This window comes from Phyllostomus discolor, chromosome 3 (assembly GCF_004126475.2).
Source record: "Phyllostomus discolor isolate MPI-MPIP mPhyDis1 chromosome 3, mPhyDis1.pri.v3, whole genome shotgun sequence".
Classification (NCBI taxonomy): domain Eukaryota; kingdom Metazoa; phylum Chordata; class Mammalia; order Chiroptera; family Phyllostomidae; genus Phyllostomus; species Phyllostomus discolor.
The window spans coordinates 185,366,910-185,381,715 of NC_040905.2; the positions used below are offsets into that span (position 1 = coordinate 185,366,910).

A 14,806-nucleotide genomic window follows, 5' to 3' on the forward strand; every position below is an offset into this window, starting at 1 on the left:
GCCTGGCCCACAACCCAGGCCTGTGCCCTGACTGGGAATCGACCTGGTGTTGACCTTTTGGTTCGCAGGCCAGTGCTGCATCCACTGAACCACACCAGCCAGGGCTGGTTACCCTGTCTTTTAATTGGAGCATTTAATCTATTTCCATTTAAAATAATTATTGATAGGTATGTAGTTATTGCCATTTTATTAATATTGGTATCTTTCTTCCCCTCCCCTCCCCTCCCTCCCCTCCCCCTCCTCCCCTTCCTTTTCCCTTCCCTCCCCCTGCTTCCCTCTCCCCCTCCTCCTCAACATTTCTTCCAATACCAGTTTGGTGGCATTAGAACTCTCTTAACTTTTTCTTTTCTGGGAAGCTCTTTATCTTTTGTTCAATTCTAATTGATAGGCTTGCTGAGTAGACAGACTAATCTTGATTGTAGGTCCTTGCTTTTCATCAGTTTGACTACTTCATGCCAGTCCCTTCTGGCCTGCAAAGTTTCTGTTGAGAAATTCGCTGACAGCCTTATGGACACGCCCTTGTAGGCAACTAACTGCTTTCCTCTTCCTGCTTTTAAGATGCTCTGTCTTGAACCTTCGGCATTTTAATTACGATGTGTCTCGGTGCGCAGGCATGTATTCTTTCATTCACTCTTCAGTCTCTCAAACTGTTCTCTGTGCAGTGGGAGTTCGGTTCTTGAACTTAATCCTCTCTGGTAGGCTGTTTGGAAAGTGGATTGTTTGAGACGGGGGACTGGAACACAGGCTTGACTGTACCTGCAGCCTCCACGCCAGCTGTCAGACTTTGTCGCTAACCCGGCTTTGATCTTCTCGCTTCTCAGCCTAAAGGCCGCTGATGGTTTCCTCTCACCTCTCCAACAAATCCGGCTTCCTTACCTTGGTGTGAGGGCTGTGTCCTGGTGCCTCTGCCTGTTAGCCCACCCTGCTCCCAATGATGTTCTGTGTTTCAGCCACATAGAGTCTCTCGGTGTTTTACAAATCCTTGTGTTCAGGTCTTCCCCCCCTGTCACCATGGCAAACTTGTCACCTCTTCAAGGTCCTTTGCCTCCTCCTCGGGAAAGTGTCTCCTTGCGCAGCTCACTAGGGCAGAGCTGTGGGACTCGTTTCTGTCCTTTCCTTCCAACTTAGTGCGTGGCAAAAAGGGTGCTTGCCCGAAGGAAACAGTGGCGGAGACACGGCAGTGTTGCTGACGGGTCTTTGCTGAAGCACTCTCCCCTCCCCTCCCACTGACCGCTGCCTAGGAAGTTGTCTCGTGTCCTCCCACTCCACGGGCCCTTACGTCCACGAAAACAGTTCTCTGCAAGCTGCTGGCGGACTCTCACTACTGTGAGTGGCTCTGCCCAAATAAAGTCACCTTAGGTCATTCCCTCGCAAGCGGTCACCGACCTTCCTGCCTCTTCAGCTCACGGTTTCCCAGGCCCCTGCAATTCTCTGCGCCTGTCTCTGCCACTCCCCCTGACACCCTGGTGCTCCAGCCTTGAGGCCGGCACTGCTGGTTCCCTTCCATGAACTTGCTACGCCTTTTACACACCCACGAACTGCGTACATTTTGTCCTCCGTGCCTGGTAGGCCCTGCCTTCTCTTCACCCCTCACGTGCACGGAGCTTCTCGCTGCTTTCCCTGCCCCTGACCTCAAGATCTGATGCTGCAGAGCTCCCCTCTGTACTGTCAGCCCTGCTCCACCCCCCGCCCCCGCCCCCACCCAGGGTGTCCCTGAATTCCTTCATTCCTTCTGTTCCTGCAGCTGGTCAGTAAACTCCTGGGCCTGCTTCCTTTCTCCTTCCTTCGCTTTCAGATTCACACTGAGCTAGTAACTCCTGTCATCTGCACGCACCACCCAGATAACTGAGTCAGAAGTTGTATATCCTAGAAGCTTGTGAGACAGTCTGTTCCTTTTATTCGCTAATTTATTCTCATGCTGGTGGAGAGTGAATTTTAAGCCTGTTTTACAACAGAATTATCTGGGAACCTTTAAAAACCAAACTAACCAAACAAAACTTAAGAGATTCTGATTTAATTAGCCTGTAGTGGGAACTGCACCGTAGTAATTTTTAAAACCTCCCAGGTGTGCTGAGGTTGCAACCAGCACTAAATACTTGTTTCCCCAGCTTGCCTAAGGATAAGAATCACCTCCCTGGCCCGGTATCTCAGAGTGTCATTTGGATACGCCAGGGTTGCAGGTTTGATCCCAGGTCAGGTCACATATAACAATCAACCAATGGCCCTGGCTGGTGTGGCTCAGTGGACTGTGTGCCAGCCTGCAAACCAAAGGGTCTCCGGTTCGATTCCCAGTGGGGCAGATGCCTGGGCTGTGGGCCGGGTCCCTGGTGGGGGGCATGCGAGAGGCAACCACACACTGATGTTCCTCTCCCTCTCTCTCCTTCCCTTGCCCTCTCTCTAAAAATAAATAAATAAAATCTTTTTTAAAAAGTATCAACAAATGAATGTGTAAGTGGAAGAATAAATGGGAGTTTCAGTCTTTCTCTCCCTCTCTCTAAAATCAATAAATAAATATTAGTAAAAAAAAAAAAAAGAGTCACCTGAACTCGTCCAAGCAGCCCGCGATCCTAGACCAGCAGCGTAGATATTGCCCTGGGAGCTTGTTAGAAAAGGTTCTTCCTGGTCTGACCCCGACACAGTGAACTAGCATCTGTATTTAACAAGGTCACCAGCTGAACTACATGCACTTTATAGGTTGAAGAGCTAGATTCTAGGTCCGGGAAATTTGGTTAAAAAAATAGATCATCAGTCCCACATCGGCCTACTACAAGATCAGGGTTTCCGGGGGGAGGCCAGTTGGGCCGTCTACATTTAATGCAAGCCCCAGACAATTCTTAGGCAGCTTTGGGAAATGACAGCCCCAAACTGATGTCCTGACCCACAATGGTGACCTGAAGTTTGAAACACAGGTGCCTGTAGCCCACAGGGGAAACAGTCCAGTCCTAAGGAGACACCATCAGTGCTGAAACAGGCACATACCAAGTGCTGTGTGTCCACAGATAGGGAATAGGTACTAACTGCAATCAGGGAAGGCTGCCTGGAAGAGGACCTACAAAGCACGACTAAGATTTAAACAAGGTGGGCTCTCGGAAGAGCATGGGATGGGAAGGAGTGTGCCAAGGAGACATGAGGCTTGTCATTCTTCCCGACCTGACTCCTGTTCTCCAACTTGGCCTTTATCCCAGGTACACCTACAGACGGAGCCTGCGCCTCTGGTAGTTCTCAGGGCTCAGAACAGTTGCTGACCTCTGGGTGGGATCATAGGACACCTTACCTGGTATCTAAGTGACACATACTTGTGAAATACAAACATTTTTATCTAGCAAGGGCTGGCTCAATAAAACAACATCGAACATTGCACAATACTCTGGGTTTTCCAAGCAGTTGCATAATAGATATTTCCTTTGATTTTCACATAATCTGTGTACTCTAAGGCGCACCGCAACCTGCTCAAGTTTACTGCCTACTGAGAGGTGAGGCTGGGACCCACCCCCTCCACCATTTTTGAGAACAGAAGCACAGTTGAGTATTCGGTGCCTTGAACTTGGGGAGAAGATCAGGCCGCAGGGCTGCAGACAGACTAGCCCTTTGCCGAGACTCTCTGATCATAAGATGCCCCTGAGGAGCTTGTTACAGACACTGCACAGGTTCCTGACATCCCCCCAAAACGTACTGAATTAAAATCCCCAAGAGGGCCCTGGCCGGTATGGCTCATTGGGCTGGGCATCCTCCCACAAACAGAAAGGTCGCCGGTTCGATTCTTAGTCAGGGCACGTGCCTGGTTTGCAGGCCAGGTCCCAGGTTGGGGGCGTGTGAGAGGCAGGCAGTTTATTGATGTTTCTCTGGCACACTGATGTTTCTCTCGCTCTCTGCTTCCCTTCCCCTCTCTCTAAAAGTTAATAAAATCTTCTTTAAAAAATTTCCAAGAGGAAAGGTTTAGGATTTCGTATTTTACAGGAGGCACGTGGGAACCTTATGGTGAAGCAAGGTGGGCAACGCCGAACTAGGGCTGCACAGTCAGCACACCTGGTTTGGACCCTGGACCCCCCACTTCCTGGCGGTGCCCTTGGGTCACAACCCTCCCTGCCTCTGAGCCTCAACATCTCCATCTTCCCACCTTCTGAGTCCCTGAGGGAGGCTCCCCAGGATGGCACGTCCTACAAGATGGGGGCTCATTGTCCTGGCTCGTGTGGAGTGGGCAATGGAACTCAGGGGCTGGGTCCCCGGAAGCTCTAAAGGTCACCTTCCTCTTTTGCTTGTGGGGAAGGAAGGACTACATAGTTCTCTCGAGATCCCGCCCACCATGGGCTGTGACCCTCTTCTAGGGTGGGAGGTACGGATCATGAGCTCTGAGCCCCTACAGCTCCGTCTAACCTCTGCTTCTCCTCCCAGTCACGGCACCCTCTGGGCCTGGGTTTCTCGTCTGCACTGCGGGCTTTCATTGTGGAGACCAGTGCGTGCACAGGGCACAGCAAGCTCGCCGTAAGTGGGAGCTTTCATCATTGTTGCATCATTTAACAAATTCTTATTGAGCATCTACTATGTTTCAGGAGCTCTGCTAGCTCCCTGCTTGTGTGGAATCTACCTTCCAGTGACATCCTAGTGAGTGCAGACCAACCATAAATAATTAATGCATGTTTAATATTTAAACACTAAAGACACTGCATAGATAAACAGTAAAGACAACAAATAGGTTTACTATTGGAATAAACAACCAATGTAATTATTTAAATAGAAACACAACAGATGCTTATTATTTAAATAGCTGCAGCCTGTTAGCATTAATTTAAATAATAAATAAAGATGCAATGTCAGGAGATGCCTAGGTGGGGGAATAGAGAGAATGGAGAGACCAGCTCTGGACTTCGGTCCAGAAAGGAAAAGGGTCTTAATTTGTGATCCCCACTTTGTAGACATTCAGTAGGACCAGGACCATTTTTATTTGTAGACCCCACTTTCACCTCCCACAGGAAGCCTTCTGGGAACCGCAGGCCCTCCTTCCTTTGGAATCTGAGGCTGTAATGACCTCTGCCTTTCCCGTGAAAACCGACCTTGTTCTCCCCCTAACCCATGTTGTCTGAAGCTTGGCGAAGGTAAGGCATGCTAAGGGCGTTCGTCCAACCCAGCGTGCCGTCTTTGCGATGACCCTGTGAGGTCCTGCACCGCTTTACAGCAGAGCAAACAGGTTTTTGTGCCTTGCCCAGGTCACAGAGCTGGAAGGGATGGAGTGAGGCTGTGAGCCAGGGCCTGCCATACTCCCCTAGGAGGGGCAGCTGTTCCTCTTCTGACCTTCTTGCTGCACTGTAGGAGGGCAGGGCTCCTTCTGCCCCACACCGGGTCCTCCATACCCTGCTCCCAGCCCAGGATGTCACCCTCCCAGAGGCAGAGGGTAAGGGGCTTGCTCAGGGTCATGCCAGGAGCTGGTCGCTGAGGTGACCAACTGTTTGGATCTGCCTGGGACCGTCACAGCGTTGGCACTGAGAGTCCTGCATCCCGGACAGCCCCTCAGGCCTGCAGAAACCCCACAGGCACAGCTGGGCAGCCTCCAGTCCTGCCCCCATGGCCGCACGCCTGGACCTGGGCTGTCTTTGATGAAAGGAAACTGCTTAGCCTCACGTTTTAAGTCAAGTCTAAGTTGCTGACTGTCCTCAAATGCAACCAAACAGTTTTTCTTTGGGGGCACTCCCAGACATGGGAGTGGAAGATAAATTAGCCTTTCTGGAAGTCGAGAGCCTCACAGATGTACCTAGCCTCTGACCCAGTAATGCCACGTCTGTGAATTTCTCCTCAAGGAAAAAAAAACCCCACCACCAGAAATACAGGCAATGATTTATAAACAAAGACACTACCTGCAGAGATGGTTATACAAAAACTTGAATAAGTTACTAAATTAAAGTAGAATATCCTTCTGCTAAGAAAAAAAAGATCATATCATAGAAGATTTAATAACATTAAGGAAAGGCAGATGGCACTATGTTAAGTGGAAATGGAGGGTATAAAAGTATATAAACAGAGTGAGCCAAATTTTGTTTAAAATAATGTATACAAGCTACGAGTCCTTCTGCACATGGCTAAAGGGATAAAGAAAAGTATATAAGGGGACTAAATGGCGCCCTGGCTGGCGTGGCTCAGTGTACTGAGTGCCGCCGGCCTGCGAACCAAAGGGTCACCGGTCTGATTCTCAGTCAGGGCACATGCCTGGGCTGCAGGCCAGGTCCCTGGTGGGGGGCCTGTGAGAGGCAACCACACATCGATGTTTCTCTCCCTCTCTTTCCCCCTTCCCCTCTCTAAAAATAAATAAATAAAATCTTTTAAAAAATAAAAAAGGGGGCTAAATGGTAATGGAAAACATACAATGAATATTTTTAAAAATATGCAATGGAAAATTATTCAGCTATAAAAACGAATTTCTGTCAGTTGTGACAACAGGGATGGCCCTGGAGGGCACTGTGCTGAATGAAAGGCCAGGCAGAGAAAGACGAACACTGTAGGGTACCCTGAGTAGGATCCAAAAAGCCGCACTCACAGAAACAGAGTAGAATGGTGGGTGCTGGGGCGGGGGTGGAGGAAAGGAGGAGACATGGGTCTGGGGGGTTCAGACTTACAGTTCTAAGGTGAGCAAGTTCTGGTATCTCATAATATTCAGCCTGATGAGCATAGTTACAATACTGTATTGGATACTTGAAAGTTGCTCAGAGAATGGATATTAAATGTTCTCACCATAAACACAAATAATGATGTGAGAGAATGGGTGTGTTCACTAACCTCGCTGTGGTAGTCATGTTTCAGTGTGAACAGGACTGAGCTGCTCTAATTCGGCCTCACCTTCCTGCTCAGTCGGCGTGAATGAGGGGCTGGAGAGTAGAGCGGTTGAGGGCTCTGGACTGGGAGCCAGAGAGAAATAAAAGAGCCTCCCAGCTCTTGCTTAGACCGGTTCCTCTCCCTGGGATGCCCCTACTGCCTGCACGTGACGCACGGCTCAGATGTCACTTCTTCTGTCTCTTTCTCTGCTTTCCCCACCTCAGTTCAGCACCCAACAGCACCCAGTTACTCTGGCTGGCCTGCCATGTAACTGTTACATGTTTATATACGTCTGCCTTTTCCCACTCTTAGCTTCAAGCGACTTGGAGCCGCCTTCCCCTCCCCCTGGGGCTGGATGCAATACTAAAGAGAACCACATGAGGGCGCCAGAACCACACTGGTGATGCCCTACTCCCCGGTTAGACTGTATCCCCTTCAAAATTGTCCCCCAAACCAGAGATGACATCGGTCACTGCAGTCCTGGAATGCTGCCACTGAGGAGGGAGCCGGTGAGAAGTCATTGGCTTCTAAACTGTGAGAAGAATCCCCACCCCTACCTGTCTTCCTAGAGCTGTACTGGCCAAGGGGATCCTCTGAGCTGGCCACCCTCAGACACCCGAGGCGTGTGGAGAGAGGACTTGCTGTGTGGCCTTGAACCAGGCCCTGTACCTCTCTGAGCCTCTGTTTCTGTCACTTCTGAGTTACAGTGGGACAGGCATCTGGCCACCCACCACTTCCCGCAGACTGTGGCTGTGGAAGATGTTTCCTGCGGTCCACTTCCCACTCCATGGCACCAACTCGCTCATCCCAGGCCCCCAGTGCATGATCAGTGTTGGTGAAGTTGAACTGAAATAGAAATAAAGAACTCCTCAGAACATAAAATAGGAGTTTAGAGGTGACTACCTGAGACATAGAGACATTTTCTCCTTCCCCTGCAGGAAGTTCCTGGTCACAGTGCACTGGCCTTGCCCAGGAACAGGCCAGGGCTTTGCCCTCCTTGAGCACAGGCATCCTGTGTGTGTGTGTGTGTGGGGGGGGACCCTTGGGGTCCTGCTTGAGGGGCTTGGAGGTGTGGATTCTGGGTCACTGGAATAGAGAGAGGAGAACCAAAGCCTGAGTTCTGGGGGCAGTCAGGGAGGAAGGGGCCTGCCAGGGTCAGGGGCCACACCCCTGGGAGGAAAGCACAGGAGAGGCAGTGAGATCCTGCAGGGTGAGGTGGGGGTCGGGGGCCACTCCAGAGCAGCAGGCTTCCCGGCACCTCCTCAGGTGCTCAGCTGTGTGAGGGAAGGGCATGGGCTCAGAGCCTCAGGCCTCCACCTCAGGCTGCATTCAGACGCCACCATGATGGTGTGAGGGAACCACGGGCGACTGCGTGTCACTTATGCATCCCCCAGAATCTTCAGGGAGACCAAGAATTGCTTCCTGGCATGAGGCCCAACTCTGCAGCAGAGTCAGTTCCCTCTCATTCTGGGCTCCCACAACCCCTCGGGCCCCCAGGAGTTGCCTGTTGGTTCCCTGCCCCTGCGGCTGGAGACTGCTGAGCGTAGGGGCTGGGTCCCATTCTCCTCTGTACCCACCAAAGGCCCAGCACCAGTGAGCACTCGACAAATGCTTGCTGAACAGATTAATTCATTTTCATTTAACGAGCTCGTTAGGGCTCTATCTCCTAATTAGGAAGCGGGAAGATTCCTTTTTTTCCCTGTAACTATCCACCTTTGGGGGGTGATGGTGGAAACTCAGCCTCTGCAAGCAGAAGGCAATCAGCCTAGATTCCTGGGGCACACGATTGCACTTTAAGGAAATAAAACATGTGTGCTCAGTGAGCTGCGTGGAAACAAGACACTCGTATACCAAAAACTTCACGTTAACTATGCATCGTTACTCAATTTATCACCCAGCTTTAGAGCTGCACAGGACAACTGTTTAGTTGTAGTGACACAGCAGCCCTGAGGAGGGCGGATAGGGGGCTGAGGGATGCCACCCTGTCAGAGGATGCCTGAGTGGGTCCCACTGGGTTCCTGGAAGGTGCTCCCACGTCCAAGGCCCTGGGCCACGCTGGCCGCCTCTGGACAACTTGCCCCAACAATTGGGTCTTTGCTGGTAACATGCAGGAAGGGTGGAGAGATGTGGCAGTTCCCCGGATCCAACCGGGACTCTCTGTGGGCCACCTCCAATGCCCGCCTGCCCTTCCGGTCTGGTTGCGGCTTGCACTGTCCCCGGCATCTGCAAGTAAGCCTGGCTGTCTGTCCCCGCGAGGACCTGGGCCAAGTGACATCAGCCACTTCCGAGAGCATCTTGAAGAGCCAGCCAGAGCTCGGTGTTCAAAATCTTACAAGGACACTCGGGGCCCTGCCACTGAACTAGAAGCAGAGTGGGGCGAGGGCGCCACCTGTTGGCGGCCACTTGCTCACACCGCGCTGCGGAGGGACGGGCCCAGACACGGCCTGGGAGGGAGCCTTTTCCTGCGCCCCCGAGAGGGGCTGCTCTGTGAGCAGCTGCGGGAGAGGACGTTGGCGTCTGTGGTTATTCCGACGGGGCCCTCGCACTGGCGGGCGGGTGGGCCCTCTCCCCCCACAAAGCCCCCTTTCTTTCCGTGGAGCCTTCTTGGGGGCGAGCGGGTGCCTTTAAAGGCCCCTGACTCCTCAGCGCTCAAGGACACAGCTCGGGGGCTCAGCCGTTGAAGTGGCTGGGTCGTTACGGTCGACAATGCAGCCGGCAGAGGAGGGGAAGAAAGGGGAACAAAAGTCCCGCGGCTCCGCGCAGCGAGGCCCGTCAGTGGCTGGAGGCTGTGCGCCCAGACAAAACGCCGGGGACGACGTATTGTGTAGCTTTTTTTTTCCTCCCTCAGAGAGATCCAGATTCCCCTCCCCCCCCCCCCCCCCGGCCGCCCATTAATTGGCAGCAGATGAAGAAAAAAGCCAAAACAAAAACCAAACTAACACCAGTAACCTGCATATGAGTGTTTCTGAAAGGGAAAAAGCTGTTTCAATTGTTAGATGTCCAAGAAAACATGAATCCACGCTGACAGAGGAAACGGCCACAATGAGAGGAAGAGGAGGGAGAGGCTCATAAAATTAAGGAAGAAAATTCCTGTTAGCAGCTCCCATCCTGTGGGCTGGCTCCTGCGCCTCCGGCCCTGAGGGGAGCTGGAGGCTGGGCCCCCCTCCCCGGGGACACTCGAGGACGTGGAGGCAGGGGCCCCTTAAGATGAGCACAGCCAAGGCCCACGGTGCAGCGGCCTCACTTCTCAGCCCGCAGGCGCGGAGCCTTTTCTAAGGAGAAGCCCGGGCTCGCTGGTGGGAGGGGACCTGAGACGAAGCCTCCCCGGGCCCTGGCTCCGGGGGCTGCCCCCCGGATCCTCAACCTCTGACTGGGTCCCAGGGATCCGGACTCTGCTGACTCTTGTCTGGTCAAGTGCCAACTCTTCATTCGTTTTCTCATTTAAAAAGAAGGAGGAGGAGGAGGTGGGGGAGGAAGAAGTAATGAATCACTCTTGCTTCAAAGGATGTTTCAGAAAATGCAAAACAGGCAAAAGGTCAAGGTGGCGTCTTTGGAAGAGTGGACTCGGACCAGAGCCACCGTGGACTCATGAGGTAGATGGTCCGTGGGATCCCCAGGTGAGGGGCCGGCGGACACCTGGACTCGGCCCCAGGAGGATGGCCCATGGGCTAGCGGGGCAGAAGGACCGGTCACTGGGAGACAGCTCTGGCCACAGATCCCAGAAGCCCATGGTCGCCAGCTTTAGTGGAACCCGGCTTCCAGTTCCGCTCGGTCCCACCTTGCCCCTCGCCGGCCTCTGTCTCCTCGTGGGAGCAGGGCGCCTGCAGCCTCTCCGAAGCCCTGGGGCCGTGCCGGGTGTCTAGACCTGCTGGCTGGCGGCGCTCAAGCTCGGCCGCTCTCGCTGGGGACCCTGAGTCACCAAACGTCCACTCCCTGCAGACCAGTGGGGTGGGCAGGATGATGAGTGCTCAGCGAAGGTGCTGAAACTGTAAACTTGTGTGGTGGCTGGGACCCTCGTACCTTCGTCAGCGATGGAAGCCACACCGTTCAGGCAGCCGGGTGGGATTCTTCCATTTCTCCCATCCGCGGGGAACTCTGGTGTGGTGGTGGGCAAGCAGGAGAGGAGGGGAGTGGGACAACCACCACTGCACAGCCTTGTGACCGTCTGCCCCGAGTGTGCGGTCCGCCCTGAGTGTGACGGTCTGCCCCGAGTGTGCGTGTGAGGCAAGACTCCTGCTCCGGTCAGGGACGGGGACCGGACAGATGTGAGTCTGCGTGGGGTTGTTTTATCCATGGGGACGACCAGTGGGGCTCTGTGTCCCAGGAGAAGTCCTGACAGGGGACTCAAGACTTGGCAAATTTTAGCTTAAGGTAAAAAGCTGTAAGTCTAGCAAGTAATGTGTACATTAAGCTTTTGTTTCAGAAACTACAGATAGGGCCTGTCCTGGCTCCTGGGAAAAAGAGCCGACCTCCTGGGGCACTGGCTACAGATTACCGCCTGGGGACAAGTTAGAGGCATCAGGGCCTTTTGTGTTCTGACCACCCCCTTGGGAACAGCTAACTGCCCAGGACAGGAATGTTGCAACTTCTGAATCTCAAAGCCCTCACCGCACCTTGTTTGTCCTCCCCCACCCCCTTATAAAAGATCTGGCCAGGAAAGAGAAGGGAAGATGGTTTGTTAGGGTATGAACCCACCATATTTTTGGATCGCTGGCCATCTGAATAAAGTGCCCATAAAAGATTCAATCGCTGTCATTGCTTATTGGGTTTGGTAGTGACAGGCAGCCCGAACGCCGGTGCCTTTTCCGGTTCCAGTACCGGTGTGGATGTGCCCTTGCCCCGGAGCAGGATGACAGTGAGGTCACACAGGGCCAAGGTGCTGACCATGGAAGCTGCCAGTCTGGGCTCAAGAGCATCCCCTGCTTATGAGCTGGGTGACCTTGAGCAAGTAAGTTACTACCCCTCTGAGCCCCCCTTTATCCACACGTTAAATGCCTCACAGGGTGGCTGAGACCCATTAATGGGGAGAGTCCTTTGTAGGTTGCTGGGTGCTGTGCACCTGAGGTACTTGCCACCCCTGGGCTGCTGGAAGCAGAAGGGAGAGCCCGGCTGCCGGGCTGACATGTGAGGCTACTGTTGCCTCTCCTGCAGGTTGACTCTCGGGGGACAAAGAAAACCCCTGCTCCACCGGCTGCCGCTGCCTCTGCCTCCCCTTCCCTCCCTCCGCACAGGCCCAGGAGACACGCCTGCAGGTAGGCATGGCCTCCTCAGAGACCCTCTCTGGTGTATGGATGTTAAAAAAAGGGCTAAGAATATATATTAAATGACTATTTTATTTACACACCCTATTCATAAATAATTCAATCCTCTTTTTGACCGCACAATGATTCCTTGAAGATCTAATGATTACAATGAATGACTATAAGAGTGGATTAGTGGGCTTACTCACATCTGTGTGTGACAATGTTCTCTCACGTTATGTGCTCACACTCACACACACAAACACACACACCAGAGAGGAGGCAGACCACGGGGCGGGGGGGCGGGGGCCCTCTTGGGGCTCTCCCAGCACCGGGGGGCCCCCCGGTGGGAAAACTGCGCCGCCCCACACGCAGGTGTGAACTCGAGAGGCGGAGAACAAAGAGCTGCAGCCCAGGGAGCTCCTGCCCCGCCCCTCGGAGCTGCTCTCCTTTGTTCGTCCTGGAAGGCATCTCTTTGGATTTGCAAATATTTTAATTCACAGAAACTCAAGGAGGGGGCGGGGGTGGGGGCTGGGGCGGCTGGCGGGCCGTCCCTCTGTCTTCATCCAGGCCGTCTCCAGCCCCCCGTAGTGGCAACAGCATTCTAGAGACATGCAGTGGCGGCTGGCACCGGACACACGAAACGAACTGGGCGCGGCTGGCAACGGCGGCCGGGCTGGTCGGCGGGGCTCAGGCTCCTCCAGCTCCGGCCCCGTCGCAGAGTGGGGGGGTTGGGTCCGCTCACAGGGTCCGCACAGCCACAGGGTAGAGGAGGGACAGGTGCTCGGCCTCTTTGATAGGCAGCTTCCTGGTGGTGTAGTAGTGGATGACTTCCGGGACACTGTCGAACGGCGGGCTGTTCTGACCCAGAATGTACTTCTCTTTGGTTTTGGCCAGTTTCATGTGCATAAAGCCCTGGTTGCTCCTGGGAACAGAACGCAGGGGTTATTAGGATCTGCAGAATGGCGAAGGCCAAGGCAACCGCGCGGTCAGGAGGAGGGGACAGGTGCAGGAGGACTGAGGAGCAGGAGAGCCATTTCTCGGCCCTTCAGATTGGCTCTGAACAAGGACACATCATGTGCCCATACCCACTGCCGTGGAGAACTGTCCCTCTGGCCGGACTCCCACTAAGGTGCACGGAGTCCTCCTGCCTGGGACAGGAGCGATCCTGCCATGGAGCTGCCTGAGTCACACCTCTCCAAGCCCGGACAGAAGCCCAGGCCCGGCAGAAACACAGCTGCTCCAGGGGCTCCCCCGTCGCCAGCATCGGACCGGAACTGGTAGCAAGCACTGCACAGGGGAGTCTGCCAACCCCGAGACCCCAAGACCCTGGCCCCTCTTCCGGTTACTCACACAGTCAAGTATCTAGGCCTTGCCTGCGTGGACGAAAAGGGGGCTGCAAACGGAACCGGGCGAGCTCAGGGCAGGCCGGTGTGGCGGCCTTACGAACTCAGAGACCAAAGGCCTCACCACCCAGGATGGTCTGGAATCAAAACTGTCGAACTAGAAGCAGTCCACGGCAGGCAGTCGTGTCCTGGGTGGGGGCTGTCAGCTATCCTTGGCGTTGGAGATGACACCTTTGGAATGTCAAAGGGATTTCCTCTTCCTGGACCCCTCAGGGTGCAGCCCTGGCACCAGGGCAGAGACCACAGATCCCCGCATTGCTGCTGTGTTAACTGTTGACTGTTAACTCTCTTACACCTCCTGCAAATGTACCAGAAGAATGTGTCTACTCGCTCTATTTTTCATCCAGTCCTGCAGGTTTACCGGCTTTTTAATCCTTCCGCCTCCCCAATCTGTCACTGATGGGTTTCCTGTAACCCCTTCATGCCCCCTCCTCTGACTGCGATGTATAAAATAAGGCACATAACTGCCATTCTCTCCATTTGTGGAGACTTCACTTCCTGGCATTTGTCATCAGTTTGGCTCAAACTCATAAAAATTCTCACAGGCTTGGACGTTTCTCATGTTGACACCTGGAAGGTGGGAGGTGTGAGTCCCGATGCCCTGGCCAGTGGGCAGGGCAGGGGTCATCATCCCCAGTTTACAGATGGGGATGCAGAGTGTGGCAGGGATGGCACGTGAGCCATTTTCCAAAAACTCATGCTCGCCCTTCAGTGCAGCATGGAACTGTGACTGGGAGGGGGCTGTCCAGCTGGGACTACATTTCCCAGCCTCCTTTGGAGCCACTGTACCCATGTGGTTAGTTTTAGCCAATGGCATAGGGGGAGGATGTGTGCCCAGAATACATCTTCCCAGTTCCCAAGAGCTTCACAGAGCGGGGTCTGTGTCCACCATGCCCAGCGTCTGCTGAGAAGGGCAGTGGGTGGGTTCCTTGGAGATGAAAGCACAGCTCTGTGCCTGTGACCCTTGCAGCCGCCTAGTTGCACCAGCCTGCTGGGCGGGGCGCGGCTCACAACGGCAAAGGCCAAGTTGCTGCCACCTGCCCCTAGGGGACCGCTCACACACCCCACCCAGGGCCTTGGCCGCCTCAGATCTCTCAGCCCTCCGTCAACCTGCCTTTGCCCAGGTTGCCCTTCTCCTGCCCACTTAGTTCCGAGCCTGGCTCTTATGATGTCGCCGCCACCTCCCCTGTGGAGGCTGGGGTTCCCAAAGCACGGTCCAATATACTGAGGGTGGGTCACTTAGAAAAGCTGGGGCTCTGACTCCGGCTGCCTTCGCCAAGTTATCTTCCTTGGACACGGGTCCCTTGCAGCCAGGCCCCTCCCCAGGAGAGGTGGAGGGCTCCGCTGCATGGACACGGG

At 54.0% G+C, this 14,806-nt stretch overlaps 1 protein-coding gene across 1 annotated transcript in view; it reads right to left on the minus strand.

The window, feature by feature from the left end:
- Positions 1-12,116: 12,116 nt before the first annotated feature.
- SHB (SH2 domain containing adaptor protein B) overlaps positions 12,117-14,806 on the minus strand; it is a 125,756-nt gene continuing 123,066 nt past the window's right edge. Inside the window, exon 6 of the mRNA XM_028525222.2 lies at positions 12,117-12,966. Within this exon, the coding sequence (XP_028381023.1) occupies positions 12,783-12,966 (184 nt within the window). The 3' untranslated portion in view covers positions 12,117-12,782. The remainder of the gene's footprint in view (positions 12,967-14,806) is intronic.